The sequence below is a fragment of the Panthera onca genome, chromosome A3 (assembly GCF_046562875.1).
Source record: "Panthera onca isolate mPanOnc1 chromosome A3, mPanOnc1 haplotype 2, whole genome shotgun sequence".
In the NCBI taxonomy this organism is placed as follows: Eukaryota; Metazoa; Chordata; class Mammalia; order Carnivora; family Felidae; genus Panthera; species Panthera onca.
Genome location: NC_138341.1, coordinates 22,270,573 through 22,288,360, shown reverse-complemented (window position 1 = coordinate 22,288,360; position 17,788 = coordinate 22,270,573). Strand labels below are relative to the sequence as shown.

The following is a 17,788-nucleotide window of genomic DNA, read 5'->3' as shown; positions in this document are numbered from 1 at the left end:
GGGAGAGAACTGTGGTCCTGTGCAAGCCCCTCATTTTATACGTGACTTGGAAAAAGTCCCAGAGTTAGTAAATGGTGGACATCTCCTGAATATATCAGCACGTTGCTTTCTCTGCTCCATGTCAGTGCCCCTCCTACCCTGCTTCCAATTTCTTGAGCAAAAACAAACAAAAGAAACGAGTGTTGTGCAAACTTGGAAAGCTATAACCAGTAATAAGAGAAAGGCATTATGACCCAAGAGGAGCCTAGAAGAAATACAACCTTAGGGGTAAAATTTATAGACACGACTTATATATCAAAGTCATTGGCAGCGGCCCCTCCCTTACTCCTTTCTTCCCTCCCCTCTTCCTTTCTTTTGTAGAATTCTTTGTTCCCCCTAACTCTTTATGATGAAAATTATCATACATACACACGGAAATGCTGGAAGGGCAACACAACGAAGAGTGATATACTCTCCACCTAAACAGTTGTTAACATTTGCTATATGCGTCCCCTCTCCACTGTGTGTATTTCTTTTTGTTTTTGTTGAGTCATTTCAAAGTAAGCTGCACATAACATGAAACCTCACCCCTAAATACTTCAGTGTGCATCTCCTAAGAGGAGCCACAACACCATTTTCACACCTAAGAAAATTATTAGTAATTCTGTGCTGTCATCTAATATCCAGGCCACATTCACATTTCCCCTGTTGTCCCCAAAATGTCATTGATAGCGAGTTTTTGTCATTGTTATAGGGTTTTTAATTTATTTTCCTGAGCCAGTATCCATCAAAGTTCCCCACTGCATTGGTTGTTATGCAAAAGAAGGGAGACATTTTTCTAGAAAAACAAATCTAATCTGGAAATAGACCCAGGTTACTTTTCTCACCGCTGTTTCCTTTCACTTTTCTGTATTCCAGGCTGAGATCCTAACTGGCCTCACGGTCAGCAGCCCTGCAGACGCTGGGAAGGCTGCACAGGTGCTCTTGGAAAGGGGGTGCCAGGTCGTAATCATCACCTTAGGTGCTGAAGGCTGTGTGATGCTGTCACAGACAGAACCTGTCCCAAAGCACATCCCCACAGAGAAGGTCAAGGCTGTGGATACCACGGTAGGTTTTAAAATTTCAGAATCATTTCTGCCCCCCTGGAGAATCATCATTTATAACAAAGATACTACACCTGAATTTTTGGATCATAAGGTAAGGGCCCAAGGAGGTGATATGGTAGAAGGGAAGAAAAACCAGGCAGGAGCACTATATCTTAATCCTTCCCCAACCCACTGTGGGACTTTCTACAAGTCACTTAACCTCTCTGAGCCTCAGTTTCCTCATCCATAAAAACAGAATATCAGTAAAACTATACTTGTATCACCTATATTCATTCATTGATTCATCCAGTAAATATGTATTGAATACCTGTTATATGCCAGTCATCTATTAAGTTCTGGGGCTATTGTGATGAACAAGAAATAGTCTCTGCTCTCGTGGGGCTTAGATTTTAGACAGTATGCCCAGCCGCTGGTTCTTACAAGCCTCCTGTGTGGAATGAAAGTGCAAGGATCACTGGTTGGCAAAACTCATTCTTTTGACCATCAGATAATGCCCGCTATCATCTACTATGCGCTTACTGTGTCTCTTTGGCATACATCTCGTGTGATCTTTACAACAATGACATGAGCTATATTATCTTCATTTTACAGATTTAGACACTTGCTTAGGACCATAATGCTAGGAAGTAACAGAGCTGGGGGTTCAAAACTTGGCCTGTGGACTCCAGACACTTCTTGTGTAAGGCATGCATTAAGGACAAGCAGGTTACATAGATGAGTCACAGCCCAGAAGGGGGTGGAAGGGAAGACAAGCTAGAAAAAAAAGCTCAGAGGTCCTCTAAATCTGGGAAAATAAGAATTATTGTTTATGACCTAGAATTGAGAAGAGCGAACAAAATCAATAAATACCAGGAACCTAAAACTAGAGTTGGGGAAGAGTAAACATTTTAGAGTTTTTATTTATAAGAAATTAATGTGTAATTTTTTTTTTTAATTTTTTTTTAACATTTATTTTTGAGACAGGGAGAGACAGAGCATGAACGGGGGAGGGTCAGAGAGAGAGGGAGACACAGAATCTGAAACAGGCTCCAGGCTCTGAGCTGTCAGCACAGAGCCCGACGTGGGGCTCGAACTCACAGAGTGCGAGATCGTGACCTGAGCCGAAGTCGGCCGCTTAACCGACTGAGCCACCCAGGCGCCCCTTAATGTGTAATTATTTATAAAATATATTTTGGTTTGTATGTTTAGAAAAGGCTTTAAAATGTGGGTCATTAGGGGCGCCTGGGTGGCGCAGTCGGTTAAGCGTCCGACTTCAGCCAGGTCACGATCTCGCGGTCCGTGAGTTCGAGCCCCGCGTCAGGCTCTGGGCTGATGGCTCAGAGCCTGGAGCCTGTTTCAGATTCTGTGTCTCCCTTTCTCTCTGCCCCTCCCCCGTTCATGCTCTGTCTCTCTCTGTCCCAAAAATAAATAAAAAAAAAAAAAAAAACGTTGAAAAAAAAATGTGGGTCATTAAATAAATAAAATAATATAATATATAATATAATATAATATAATATAATATAATATAATATAATATAATTAATAAAATAAAATAAAATAAAAGTGGGTCATTTATCAAAAAGGAGCCTAAGCAAATGTAATGAAGTCATGGATGCAAATACGCTCTGAAAGACAGATAAGTACAAGGACTGCTTTTTATCACATGAAATCACACCCTGATTGCCTTTCACAATGTGCTGATCAGATATTTGATCAGTTGCACTCGGTGGTGTCATTCTCTTCATAGTTAGTCATTTTGGAAACCACTAGTTTTTTTTCTGTTCTGTCACGGACAGTCGCCTGAATTTGAGAGGTTCCTTCTGAGTTCTGAAATCGACCCTGCATGAGACTAAAACGAGTCCAGGTCCTGAACTACAGCAGAAAAGTTTACTCTTCCATTGCTAAAAATGAAGGACCCTCATGAAGATGTCGGGCCTACGTATCTACCCCAAAAGAGACTCAGCCTCTGCTTCGGGTGTCTGTGTCAGCCACAGCTCCTTTGCCCACAAGCACCAAAGCACAACTGGAATGGGCCTACACGGGAACAGGGATGTATTCGGTGCACCTGGCTGAGAGTCCGAAGGTACGGCCGAGGGCAGAAGTGAAGCCATGTCATGGGGGCCCACTCACCCCCTCCCTGTTGGCTCTGCCTGCCTTGCGGTGCTGGGCTTTGAGCTCAGACGGGCCCACTCCTGGGAGTGGTCCCAGACAGCTGTCTGCCCACACAGTGCCCCATGTCGTGTCCCCATCCCTGGTGTCAAATAAAAATCAAAGAACTCTCATCAGAGGATGGGAAGCGGATGCCGGTCATACAAAAACAAGCCCCGCCTGGAATGGGGAACCTCACAGAACACGCATGTGGAAATGCCCTGCCTGGGCATGGGACAAAGTGATGGAGACACCAGCCTTGGAAATGTTCAGATTTGAATCGATAGTCATTATCCTCAGAGCCATTTCATGTTGAAGGATTGGATTTCCTAGATAGTGATGGATTGCGTCTTGAGCATCTTAAATACAGCAGGGTGCACAAGGAGGTTTTCACACTTTGCTGATACTGTTTTGTGCCCTTTCATTTGGTTTCTTAGCATGTGCACTTAAGTTTTTGGTTTCAGGAAAGTTGAAACACAGTGAGAGCTCAGAGGAGAAAAGATTACTTAAATGCTTGGAGGCAGGAGGTAGAGCACGGGATCACGAAAATCGGGGCACTGGATTGGGATCAGTGAATTTTTCCGTCAAGGGCCAGACAGTAAAGTTTTAGGTTTCACGGACCTTATGCATACACGTTCTGTCACAACTGCTCACCTCTGCCATTGTAGCATGAAAGCAGCCATAAACAACTTTGTATGCTATCCAAAATGAAGTTGGTATTAATCCAAACTAGACTGTTTTAAGTTAAGATGTTAACCAGAATCACCAGTGCAATCACTAAAAAAAGAACTCAAAAAAAGAAGAAAAAAAAGGCGCCTGGGTGGCTCAGTCGGTTAAGCGAAAGACTTCGACTCAGGGCATGATCACATGGTTCATGGATTCAAGTCCCGCATCAGGTTCTGTGCTGACAGCTCAGAGCCTGGAGACTGCTTTGGATTCTGTGTCTCCCTCTCTCCTGCCCATACCCTGCTTGCTCTCTGTCTCTATCTCTCAAAAATAAATAAACATTAAAAAAAAATTTTTTTTTAAAAAACCTGAAAGAAACAAAAGAATTACCATGGTACACTTCAAAATATCTATTTAACAGGCACCTGGCTGGCTCATTCGTTAAGCATCTGACTTCTGCTCAGGTCATGATCACACAGTTGGTGAGTTCAAGCCCTGCATCGGGCGAACTCGAGCTCCACTTCTCTCTCTCTCTCCCTCTCTTAATCCCTCTCTCTCTGCCCCTTCTGGGATTCGCCCTCTCTCTCTCTCTCTTTCTCTCTCTCTCCCCCCACCCCCTGTCTCTCTCAAAAACAAAAAAAAATTAACACAAAAGAGGGCAGGAATGGAGGAATAAAGAAGGTACTGGAAGATTATGTTGTTGTAAACTGAGGGATAAAACTAGGCCGGAGGGAGATAAGGGATCCAGGAAGCAGACGGTGCCACAGAGGAGAGAAACCGGGGTGGTGAAGGGAAGTCCCAGGGCAGCAGCTATGCAGCAGGCCCGCAACCAGGCGGGTCCCAGTCCCCAAGAGAGCAGGAGAGTGGAGAGCCCTGGAGGAGCGACTCCCAGAAACAAAAGCAAAAACAGGAAAGGACAAAGAAGGAAATAGCAGAATACCCATGTGTTGGCATATGACCAAAGATTTTTAGTTTTCTTGCAGAATTTGAGGATGAAGTAGCAATTAATTATGTTGAAAACTGTGGAAATGAAAAAAAAAGGGGGCAAATATTTTTGCTCTACGTCATCTGCAGTCTCAGGGTAAAAGTATGATTAAGTAAATATTCGCACGCCACGTGGCTGTAAAGACATAGTCCTAACAGCGCAAGTGCCGATTCTTGATTTAACCAAAAATAGAGATTAGAATCCTGTTTTGAAGATGGAAGGATAAAGTGAGTGTGTGGTCTGTGTGCACCTGGGGGAAGAGAAGAGAGCTGAATGCTCATTCTCCGTAGTTGCGAGTCAAGAGAGAATATCGGAAACTGATTTTTAAAAACAGCAGTATAAGCATATGACCAGAGGGAGAAGATGAATACCAGAAGAAACTTAAAGGGAATTTAAAGTATTTGCCTCATGGAAATGGTTCAAGAGAGAGATGGGGTGTTTACTCCTTAAGCGTTGTCTTTTTACACTATGTATATGGATGGCTTTGATTTTTTTCCTAAATGACAAAACACGATGAGATACCACTTGTCACCCGCTAGAATCAAAAACAGTAATGAGCGTACCTGGGACATGGAAAAATTAGAACCCTCAAACGATGCCAGTGGGAAGGTAAAATAGTGTAGTCGCTTTGGGAAACAGTCTGGAAGGGCTGTGAAAAGTTAATTTTCTGGTTACCATAGGACCCAGCAATTGTCCTTCTAGGTCTCCACCCAAGAGAAATGAAAACACGTGCCCACACAAAAACCTGTACACGAATGTTTCTGGCAGCATTGTTCCCGATAGCCCCAAATCGGAAACAACCTGATTTTGAACAGCAGATGACTGGATAGACAGATTGAGGCACCTACATATAATAGACTGCTGTTCAGCCATAAAATGGAATACTGATACAGGCTACAGTGTGGATGAACATCCAGAACATTATGCTAAGTGAAAGAAGACAAACCTAAAGGCCACATATTACATGCTTCCAAGTATATGCCATGTCCAGAATAGGTAAATCTATAGAAACGGAAGGTAGATGGATGGTCACTGGCAGCTGGGGAGATGGGGTCAGGAGACTAATGAATGCGTATGGGGGTTCCCCTCTGGGGTGAGGAAGACATTCTGGAATTAGATAGTGGTGATACACAGACAACCTTGTGGATACCCTGAAAACCAGTGAATTGTTCACTTTTAAAGGGTGAGTTTTGTGGTAGGTTAGAATTATATCAATTTAGAAAACAAAGGTCAAACAATAACAAAAAGATCCACCTAGGCACTTCACCCGTGGATGGATACTCTTGTGATAAAGAATCTTCCACTTCATTGCTCTACTGAATCTACTGAATGGGCTCTCAACATCCCCCAGCGGAGCAGAGGTGACACGGGAAACAAGGGTGGTTATTTTCTGGGGGTCAAATCTCCCTCAGCCTTTTTTATGCTCTTTGTCCTCTCATCCTGCACTCTCATCATTAAAATCTTTGCCTGTTCTGCACATACCTGTTCGGCCTCTTCATAGGTCTAATAAAGAGGAGATAAGTCACATGGCGAGGTGAGGAACTCCCAGGGAGGCATTTTCTTCTGAACAAATGGGCTGCTTCACTTTTCCGTCAGGAGGGCATTACTTGCCCTCAGGAGATTTATGACCTCACATTTCCCCTTCTCCTAATCCCTTACGAGGCACACCTTCAAAAAAAAAAAAAAAAACCTCATGTCGTGCAACCTCAACGGATACAATTTTTGTCAGTCGTAACCTCAACAAAGCTGGCCAAGATAAAATCAGTCAGTCCGGGATGGCATGGGTGGTGGAAACGCCTTTAGCTGGGTCGCACATTGTCCAGCCCGCCCTGGAAGGGGCCAGTCCCGCGCCGCGTCAGTACTCCCACAGGGTGCTACATTCATTTGCCTCCGCGTTGATAGTCGCTGTATCACTTCTATTTTTACATCCATTTTTCCTGCTGTACGACAGTGAAATGGTGGCAGTAGTGCAGATGTCCTTGGCTCAGTTGGGAAGACACGACAGACGTGTCGCTCTTCCCATCTCTATAGGTTACCTGAATCTCAGCCTCAAAATGCCACGGCACTCGTGTCCTCCGTGCAGTCCTCCAACCTGAAGGTCGGGGGGCTTTGCCGTCTTGGGTCGATTGCACTACATAATCACCCCGTAGTCAAGAGTCACACGCACTTAAGCACTGTCATCTTCTAGGTTATTGTGCTACTGTGATATATCATTAATTATCCTTGGCCTACAGGCTGTATAAAATTCTTGACACAGAAATTGCTTTTCTACACGTAAATGGTTGAGTCCTAGAATCTGCATTGGTACTCTTAAGAATTTAGCCCATAGGCTAAATCTATCTTTCCAAAACTTCACCTTATAATAAGTCATTATAATTCAGAGTATATAAGTAAGCTAAGAGTAATCAAAAGCCAGGAGCATGGGGATTCTCTTACCTCTTCCTTATTCCCCTTTCTTTCTATCCATTATATTTGAGTCCTGTAGTGCTCAAAGTTGCAGGTGTGGCACTAGGCAATGTCAGCCCAGCTGCATGGATGCCCCCAACAGATGACTCAGGGCTTGGAGACTCAGCTCTGAACTAGAAATTGCACCAGTAGGAAGTGGTGATAGTTTCTTTTCAAGTTTGTATGGAAGCACTCCTAAAGGTACCGTGATTGCTGCGGCTGGTGGGTTACCCACAGCTTTCCAAGGTCACTTCTCCTCAGTGTATTCCCCTCATCCTGGGGTCTGGCCTTCGGCCATCCAGGCTGTTCTTAAGGATTACCTCTGAGGCACCATCCAGAATGACAGTTCAGCCTTTGAAAACCCAGATTTGAACCCATTTTTCCCATCATGGTACGACTTTCCCCCCACCCTATCCTACACCTGCACCCTCTTCCCACTCTCACCCCCTAGCCAGTGGAAGGCCAAGCCAACATTGCCAGATGTCATTAGAACAAATGGAGTTAGGTGCTCTTAAGAGGTATTTCTCAGCCCAGGCAAACTGAGGTATTTCCTGCTCCAAATATAGTTTGAGCTCCCCTCACTGTTGATTGCCAGTACTTGAAGAAGGGTTGGGAGAATAAAACACTGTGGGTAAAGAATGATAGAATCGTGGGTGCTGAACAGGTAATTATTACATAATAAGGCTAACTTCAACTGCCATATCAAGTTATTATGCAAGAAGTAATTGTTGTTTCCTTCACATTTTGACCTTAGGAAAATTAATATCTACTGATACTGCCGCTACTCAAAGTGTCTTGGAAAATTTTTTTGGAACTGCTTTGAGAGCACCTTTACCCTACTTTCCAGTCTACTGGGGTTTTTTCTTTCTATTCTTAAAATTAATACATACTTAGCATTCAAGAGTAGAAAAAAAGCAGAAAACGTAGAAAAGTATAAAAAAGAAAGTCAAATACCCATGAGTCTACCACTCAAATGTAACTACTGTTATCCTTTTAAAGATTTTATTTTTAAGTAATTTTTAAATAAGACTTTATTTTTGAGCCCACATGGGGCTCAAACCTATAACCCCAAGATCAAGACTCACACGCTCTACTGGCCAAGCCAGCAAGGCACCCCGTCTACTATTATCCTTTTAATATAAATCCTTCCATCTTTTTTTCCATACCAATTCATGCACTTTTGAATATCTTTTAACAGAAAATTTGAGTATTTGCCCCTGCAGAGATTAATATGTATAATTATGGGAAGCCTCTACAACTCAAAAATATCAACCATTTCTCTAGAATAATGTAAATGGACAATTCACTGAAGAAGAAATGCAAAAAAATAAATGTGTGGGCACCTGGGTGGCTCAGTCTATTAAGCATCTGATTCTTGATTTCAGCTCAGGTCATAATCTCACAGTTGTGAGATTGAGCCTCACCTCGGGCTCTGCTCTGGGCATGAAGCCTGCTTAAGATTCTCGCCCCCCCCCCCCCCACTTCTGCCCCTCCCTGCTTGCTTGAGTGCACTCTCAAAAAAAAAAAAAAAGGAAAGAAAGACAAAAAAAGAAATGTGATAATGTTCAACCTCACAAGAAATCAAGAATATTTAAATGAAAATAACAGTGAGATCCCCCTTTATTGCCCATCAGTTTGGCAAAAAGTAAAGACTGATAATGTCAAAGTCCCAATAAATTGGAAAACACATGCTCTCATATAATTCTGGTAGGAGTGTAAATTTGTACAATGTTTTCAGAGGGAAATTTGACTAACAGTTTTTAAATTTGGCCCAGTAACTCTTCTAAGAATCTATCTTGCAGAACTGCTCATATATACAAATATTTGTATAAGAATATTTATTCCAGCTTTGTAATAATCAAAAGTAGATCAGACATATCTATATAATCATCAGTAGGAGAAAGTCAAATTATAATGATATGGTGCCATTTATTTAAAAATAACTCTAGCTATCCATAAATAAAAGCATAGCATATTTTAAAAATCTGGAAAAAAATAACCCACCAAACTACTGCTCATGGGGAGGGCCAGGGGATGGGAGGCAGGTGTTGTAAAGGAGGACTTCTACATTCTACTCCATGTTCTTCTGAATTGTTTGAGTTTTTCCATGACCCTTTATTTTTCATGCATTACTTTGAAATTTGGAAGAAAATACAATTTGGAGACACAGCAAAAAGCTATTTGGAGCCACAGCTAGCAAATAAGAGAGGTGATATCATTTCTCAAAGGGTGTACTGGGGGGGGCAGGCCTGGGTGGCTCAATCAGTTGAGTGTCTGACTTCTCAGGCCATGATCTCTTGGTTCATACATTTGAGCCCCATGTCGGGCTCTGTGCTGGCAGCTCAGAGCCTGGAGCCTGCTTTGGATTCGGTGCCTCCCTCCCTCTCCACCCTTCCCCCACTCACACTCCATCTCTCCATCTCTCTCTCTCTCTCTCTCTCTCTCTCTCTCTCTCTCCCCCCCTCTCTCTCAACTAAATAAACATTTTTAAAAGTCGTTGTTTTATTTTAAGAGGCCTGAACCTTTAAAAAAAAAAAAAAAAAACTTGCCACTACCTTCCCAAAGGAGCCAGTAATTGGCCAAGTTCACTCTTGACCTCCTAAAGAACCTCTCAACCATCCCAAGATCTCTGTGTAAGTAGGCTGAGTAACACTTTGACTTAAAATAACTTCTGAATGGATAGACACTTGATGCCAAGGAAATGATCTGCATTGCCTTCTCATCCAGGCCCTGGAGCCTCTTTAAGTCTAGATATTTCACTACACATTTTTGACAGGCTTTTTTTCCCTTAATCTTTCTAAAGAAACAATCTCTCTCAAAAATATGTTAGTTTATACAGTTTCCTTTGGAAATCACAGAATAAATGTCAAAGCTGCATTTTTCTGTTCCTCACTCAAATGCATAGCCTATCTTCAGAGAAGCTTTACTCAGCATCAGGTTTTCTTTCTGAATGTGGCTGCTTACATGTCTTAAACTCTTCAAGCCTTATTCCCACAATTAATAATAGGTTGAATGATCTAGACTTTGGCCTTGCCACAGCTCTTGGTCTCTATTAATCGATGACCTGAAGGAGTTGTAAAAGGGGCCAGGCCATAGGTGATACCTCATGTTTAGGTACTTAATAGTTCACATACTTCACTATTCCTGTATCTCCAGTTTGAAACACACCTGAGTGGAATGGCTCCTGGGGGGAGGAGGAACATAGGTAACACAGTCCTTTGGACTGAAGCATGTCCCCTCTAAAATTCAAATGCTGAAGTAAGGAGGTAATTAAGGCTGAACGAGGTCATAAGGATGGAGCCTAGATCCCATAGGATTAATGTTCTTTTAGGAAAAGACACCAGAGAGCTCGCTGTCTATCTGTGTCTGCTCAGAGGTTAGAGCACACAGCAAGATGGTGGCGTCCTGGGGAAAAACTGAGAGCTTTCCCCCTAAGGTCAGGTACAGACAGGGATGTCCACTCTCACCACTGTTATTCAACATAGTATCAGAACTCTTAGCCTCAGCCATCAGACAACACAAAGAAATAAAAGGCATCCAAATCAGCCAGGATGAAGTCAAACTTTCACTCTGCACAGATGACATGATACTCTATATGGAAAACCCAAAAGATTCCACCAAAAAACTGCTAGCACTGATTCATGAATTCAGCAAAGTTGTAGGATATAAAATCAATGCACAGAAATCGGTTGCATTCCTATACGCCAACAATGAAGCAATAGAGAAATCAAGGAATTGGTCCCATTTACAATTGCAACAAAACCCATAAAATACCTAGGAGTAAATCTAACCAAAGAGGTGAAAAATCTATACACTGAAAACTATAGAAAGCTTATGAAAGAAATTGAAGAAGACACAAAAAATGGAGAAAGATTCCATGCTCCTAGATAGGAAGAACAAATATTGTTAAAATGTCGATACCACCCAAAGCAATCTACATATTCAGTGCGATCCCTATCAAAATAACACCAGCATTCTTCACAGAGCTAGAACAAACAATCCTAAAATTTGTATGGAATCAGAAAAGACCCCAAATAGTCAAAACAATCCTGAAAAAGAAAACCAAAGCAGGAGGCATCACAATCGCAGACTTCAAGCTGTATTACAAAGCTGTAATCATCAAAACAGTATGGTACTGGCACAAAAACAGACACTCAGATCAATGGAACAGAATAGAGAACCCAGAAATGGACCCACAGACGTATGGCCAACTAATCTTTGACAAAGCAGGAAACAATATCCAGTGGAATAAAGACAGTCTCTTCAGCAAGTGGTGCTGGGAAAACTGGACAGTGACATGCAGAAAAATGAACCTGGACCACTTTCTTACACTATACACAAAAATAAACTCAGTGGATGAAAGACCTAATTAAATGTAAGACAGGAAGCCATCAAAATCCTAGAGGAGAAAGCAGGCAAAAACCTCTTTGTCCTTGGCCACAGCAACCTCTTACTCAACACGTCTCCAGAGGCAAGGGAAATAAAAGCAGAAATGAACTATTGGGACCTCATCGAAATAAAAAGCTTCTGCGCAGCGAAGGAAACAATCAGCAAAACTAAAAGGCAACCAACAGCATGGGAGAAGATATTTGCAAATGACATATCAGATATAGGGTTAGTATCCAAAGTCTATAAAGAACTTACCAGACTCAACACCCAAAAAACAAATAATCCAGTGAAGAAATGGGCAAAAGACAGGAATAGACACTTCTCCAAAGAAGACATCCAGATGGCCAACCGACACATGAGAACATGCTCCACATCACTCATCATCAGGGAAATACAAATCAAAACCACAGTGAGATACCACCTCACACCTGTCAGAATGGCTAACATGAACAACTCAGGCAGCAACAGATGTTGGCGAGGATGCGGAGAAAGAGGATCTCTTTTGCATTGCTGGTGAGAATGCAAACTGGTGCAGCCACTCTGGAAAGCAGTATGGAGGTTCCTCAAAAAATTAAGAATAGAACTACCCTACGACCCAGCAACTGCACCACTAGGTATTTATCCAAGGGATACGGGTGTGCTGTTTCAAAGGGACACATGCACCCCCATGTTTATAGCAGCACTATCAACAATAGCCAGAGTGTGGAAAGAGCGCAAATGTCCATCGATGGATGAACAAATAAAGAAGATGTGGTATATGTATACAATGGAGTATGACTCGGCAATCAAAAAGAATGAAATCTTGCCATTTGCAACTACGTGGATGGAACTGGAGGGTGTTATGCTAAGTGAAATTAGTCCGAGAAAGACAAAAATCCTATGACTTCACTCATAGGAGGACTTTAAGAGACAAAACAGATGAACATAAGGGAAGGGAAGCAAAAATAATACAAAAACAGGGAGGGGGACAAAACATAAGAGACTCTTAAATATGGAGAACAAACAGAGGGTTACTAGCGGGGTTGTGGGAGGGGGGAATGGGCTAAATGGGTAAGGGGCATTAAGGAATCTACTCCTGAAATCATTGTTGCACTATATGCTAACTTGGATGTAAATTTTAAAAATTAATTTTAAAAAATTAAAAGAAAAAAAGATGGTGGCACCCTGCAAGCCAAGGAGAAGAAGCCTCAGAATGAAACCTACCTTGTGAGCACCTTGATCTTGGACTTCCAGCCTCCAGAACTGTGAGAAGTAAATTTCTGTTGTTCAAGCCACTCAGCCTGTGGCTTTTTTTGTACAGTGGCCCAAGCAGGACTAACAGGAAAGCAAACGAATGTACTTCAGAAGTGATCTAAAGCAAAAATTGAAAAGTCAGCTGTTTTGTGAGGAGGAGGAAATAATCTGAATTGAACTAACAGGATCATCCTAAATCACCCTCTTGGTGAAAACCATCTTGAGTGTTTTGCTTATGGTTCAACTGTAATAATCGGTCCCAGTGGGTAAGGCCAGATGATGTCTTGAGCTCAGACCCTAATCTAGCCAGTAACTAGCAGGCTGCTTTGGGCAAAGGACTCATTATGTTTGGGCTCAGGTTGTGCATCCAAACATGACATGTCTGGGGTGGGTGATCTCTGAGGCATCTTAGACGTCTGACATTCCATGATTCTTACAGATTTTTGGGAACATGAGGATTCTTAGGCTAATCTGGAAAGCCAGGCACCACGCTGTGCTGGGCTTTGTGCTGGACTCCGTATGCTCAGAACAACCCTGCAAGACAAGGTTAATGCCCATTTTAGAGAGGAGGAAAGTAATGCTCCCAAAGGAAAACAGCCTGCCTGGTCATACAGCTGGTAAGTTGGCAGAGCCAGGAACTGCTTGCCGGTCTGTCTGTCCGACTCTAACATCCACGTACTCTCTACTGCACCCCTCTTCCTCTTGATTTTGTGGCAGTCTGCCTAGCCTTCAGTCCCTCCTAGTTGGCCTTCCAGCACTGACTTTCCTTGTCACTTGTTAAGATACAGGCTTCTGTAATCACTCCATTTCTCTAGATGTTCGGGGGCTATCAGATCCTGCAAAGGCACTGCCTGCTTTGTGCCGTACGGTGCAGCCTCACTTAAATGCAGTAACACAGGGGCGCCTGGGTGGCTCAGTCGGTTGAGCATCTGACTTTGGCTCAGGTCATGATCTCACGGTTCGTGGGTTCGAGCCCGTGTCAGGCTCTGTGCTGACAGCTCTCTCAGAGCCTGGAGGCTGCTTCAGATTGTGTGTCTCCTTCTCTCTCTGCCCCCCCACCCCCGGTCTCAAAAATAAATAAATAAATAAATAAATGTAAAAAAATTTTTAAATGCAGTGACCCATGTATGGCTCTAAGAACAGTTCCTGGCGCACGTGAGCACTCAGTACCTTTTAGTGCTCATTAGTAGGTCCCCATGTGTCTGTTCATTGAACCTGGATCACGCGGGGGGTACCAGGAAGTATGCGCCAGGAGCTTGCATCACTCTCCAGTACACAGAGTGAACATAACCTTGGCTCTGTACGTTACAGAAAAGAAACCCAAGTCCCACTGCCATTCAGTTCCAGCATCTTCCTGTACAAGACAAGGAGCTGGACTGCACAGCTAGTAGTGTCTGGCAGGATCATCCTGTCCAGATTGCAAAGTTTTGGGCACAGATAGATCACTTCCATTCATTCTTGTCATTGAATGACTAACTCTGAAGGAGAGGTGCACCACTCCCAGTGAGTATAACCAAATCATCTTTCCGTGAGGCTTCTTTAAATAGAGGCCTGGGGGCGCCTGGGTGGCTCAGTCGGTTGAGCGTCCGACTTCGGCCCAGGTCATGATCTCACGTCCGTGAGTTCAAGCCCCGCGTCGGGCTCTGTGCTGACAGCTCGGAGCCTGGAGCCTGTTTCAGATTCTGTGTCTCCCTCTCTCTCTGACCCTCCCGCATTCATGCTCTGTCTCTGTCTCAAAAATAAATAAACGTTAAAAAAAATAATAATAATTAAAAAAATAAAATAAAATAAATAGAGGCCTGAACTGCTAACTAGAGAGGCTAGGGAAAATAGAGTTCCTCTTTTTTAACATTCCCAAACTAGCTCTCTAGTTTAAGGAAAGACAAAAACACTCGTTCCCTGCCTAGCAAACTCCTATCCATCCTCAAGGTCCAGCTCAGAGAGTTCTTCTTGGGAAATCCCAGTGCTTACTATATGCTTGGCACATAATAACAGGCCTTCCTGAAAAAACGAAAGAGTTCTAGTTCCTTGTGGGAAAGTAAGTAGTGTGTGTATTAGGGCCGCTTGGTCTCACTGAGCCCCAGTGTTCTCAGGGGACTAGAGGATCGACAGGATTCCTTATAGTCCTTAAGTTCTACCTTGAATATGTCAAGGGAAAGGATAAATCTCAGACACAAATGCTTTTTTCTAATGTTATGAAAACAAAATACCCAGGTGCCCATTTTAAAACCTATCTTTAGATTATTTTACCTGCAGGGATAGAAAGGCCAGGCCAAAAAAAATGAAGTTACAGAAGTAAATGGCATCTCTGAAATCAGCATCATAGAATACAGAAAACCCAGGTGAGGCTCCGAAATACCCATCTTAATCTTAGGAATGATATCAATAAATGGGCATGATATCTGAACCACTCTGCCAACTCTGGCTGCCAGAAAAGATGAAAATGAAAAAAAAAAGTTGACTGGATATGAAGAAAGGACAGAGGACAAGATAATTGCTAAAGACACTGATTGACAAGGCACAAGACATCCGTCACGCCCGGGGGGTCCATATTAGCTCTATTACATTACTTCCATATCAGCAGATCACCTCATTTACTGGCTAATCAGGCAGAATTAAATATTTTAAATTATCTTTCTTAATCCTGCATGGGATCCGTTGAAAACACAGGGCTCTAAAAATCTAATTGTAACTGCTTACCAGAAATGTCATCTTCACTTGGAGGAACTGAACCAGGGCCAACTAAGAGGCTGTCTTTTCCGTTTTCCTAAAGTACTGTCCCACCTGTCCCACGGCTGGACCTGGACACGCATGCACATGTGCCTAGTGCCAGACATCTTAGGGGCTCCCGAGCAGGAAGCTGGGATCCCTGGCCCTGCTTCAGAACTCAAATACAGCCAGAGATTGAAAAGAGCAATGGTAGTGGAGAACAGGGGCACGGAGGTGGAAGGAAGACGTAGAGGAAAAAATAACTGTTAAAACGTCAGCAAAAGTCAAGAGAGCAAACTCTAAATCTAGACGTAGAGTGTTCTGTGGGCCTCGATGCTCCCTGACTGAAAGGACAGGAGACAGTCCCTGTCCCGGTAGGAAGGGGCGGTTTCAGGGTGTATGAGCTTGCTTATCCAGCCACAAGGAAGACTTCTCACGTCCTACCCCTACCCTCCACTTCTCCCCGCTCCTGGAGAGCAGCGTGGTGTCTTGTGTCCTTGATAGCAGGGTGATAACTTGGCTGGGAGGTGGCAGTCAGGACTACACCTTAGTGCTTCTAAAGTGGTTTCCAGTGTGTGAAGATGTTGCTTGGGTAGACCTGAAATTGTGAGGAGGTGAAGAAACCGTCTGGAGCCAAGCTGTAGAGCCCAGTGAGTTGGAGCCATGCCCAGCGCCCTCAGTGCCCATCACTGCTGAGAGAGGTGAACAAGGAAATGAAGAAGGTGTGTGTGGTTCATAGCTTGCTAAACACCTGTCTGCCTTCATGTGAAAACATGTGTGTGGTGTAGTTTAACGGTGTGGATACTTTGTGTATTTTCAGTGCTGAGGACGTATGCTCTGTGTGAATAAATTGTTGGTGGCATGAATGTCATGCATGCATGTGCGTGTCAGTAAAATGTACTGCAGTGGGACAGAAGGTAAAGGCATGATTCATCATTCACACTTTCCTCCTTTTAAAACTACAGGAGGGCTCTATACTGTGGTACATCCCTACAAATGCGATGTGATTTGGGGATAGAGGGCATCCAGAGGTTAGGTGAATCACATCTCCCCTGAAAGAGTCTCTGAAAACTGAAAATTGTATATCCTTTTCTTTCCCTGGTCAAAACAAATGAAAATTAGAGAAAGAAAGATCATGGTTATATTTGCTAAGTGACTTCCCGTGACTGTCCTGTTCCCTGTTAAGAAAACTGTCTTCCTCTCCTTAGTCTGCTTTAGCATGTGGGTATCTAATTGTGTGGATTCAGTTGTACGTGAAATATAATTCGCATCAAATACTTACATTTACTAACTTCCCTCAGTCATCCCAAGGCCAGTCAGATTGCCTGCCGCCCTCCCTTTCTTCCTTCTTTGTAAATTGTGAAATATTTCAATTATACTGAAAAGTATAGAGAGCCAGATAATTTGTTATTTCTTAATATTTTGCTATTTTTGCTTCAGGTGGTTTTTAAGAGGTAAAACATTAGAAACACAGTGTGACCTCTTTGCTTTCAGATGCTTAGTGCTATGAAGATGCAACCTATATCAGGACCTAGCTTTTAAAAACACATTTGAACAGAAAAACAGTAGGATTTTGTAAGAACTTTTCTTGATCTTTGCCATTCTGATGTTTTTACTATAATGAGCCCAGATCTGAATTTATTCTTAACGTATTTTTTTTTTTACTTTTTGAATTTATTTTGAGAGAGAGAGAAAGAGTGAGCAGGGGAGGGACGGAGAGAGAAGGAGAAAGAGAATCCCAAGCAGGCTCTGTGCTGTCAGCACAGAGCCTGATGTGGGGCTTGTATCCAAGAATGGTGAGATCATGACCTCAGCTGAAATCAAAAGTCAGACACTTAACCAACTGAACCACCCAGGTGCCCCTATTCTTTATACTGCTCATGACTCTGTTCTTCCTGAAGCTTTTGGGGGGGGGGGGGTCTGGGAGGGACTCTAATACTCTATTTTTTTCTTCAAGTTTTTATTTAAATTCAAGTTAGTTAGGAAGAACAAAGATTGTTAAAATGCCAATACTACCCAAAGCAATCTACATATTCAATGCAATCCCTATCAAAATAACACCAGCATTCTTCACAGAGCTAGAACAAACAATCCTAAAATTTGTATGGAATCAGAAAAGACCCCAAATAGTCAAAACAATCCTGAAAAA

At 42.9% G+C, this 17,788-nt stretch overlaps 1 protein-coding gene across 5 annotated transcripts in view; it reads left to right on the top strand.

Annotated features, from left to right (window-relative positions):
* Positions 1-17,788, top strand: part of RBKS (ribokinase) — a 106,076-nt gene that overhangs the window by 46,780 nt on the left and 41,508 nt on the right. For 4 of the 5 annotated variants that reach the window (XM_060651448.3, XM_060651475.3, XM_060651438.3 and 1 more), the window contains one exon: positions 898-1,086. In XM_060651448.3, coding sequence (XP_060507431.2) covers positions 898-1,086 — 189 coding nt within the window. Of the gene's footprint in view, positions 1-897; positions 1,087-2,860; positions 12,712-17,788 lie in introns of those variants that run through there. The other variant, XM_060651467.3, reaches the window with a different exon arrangement.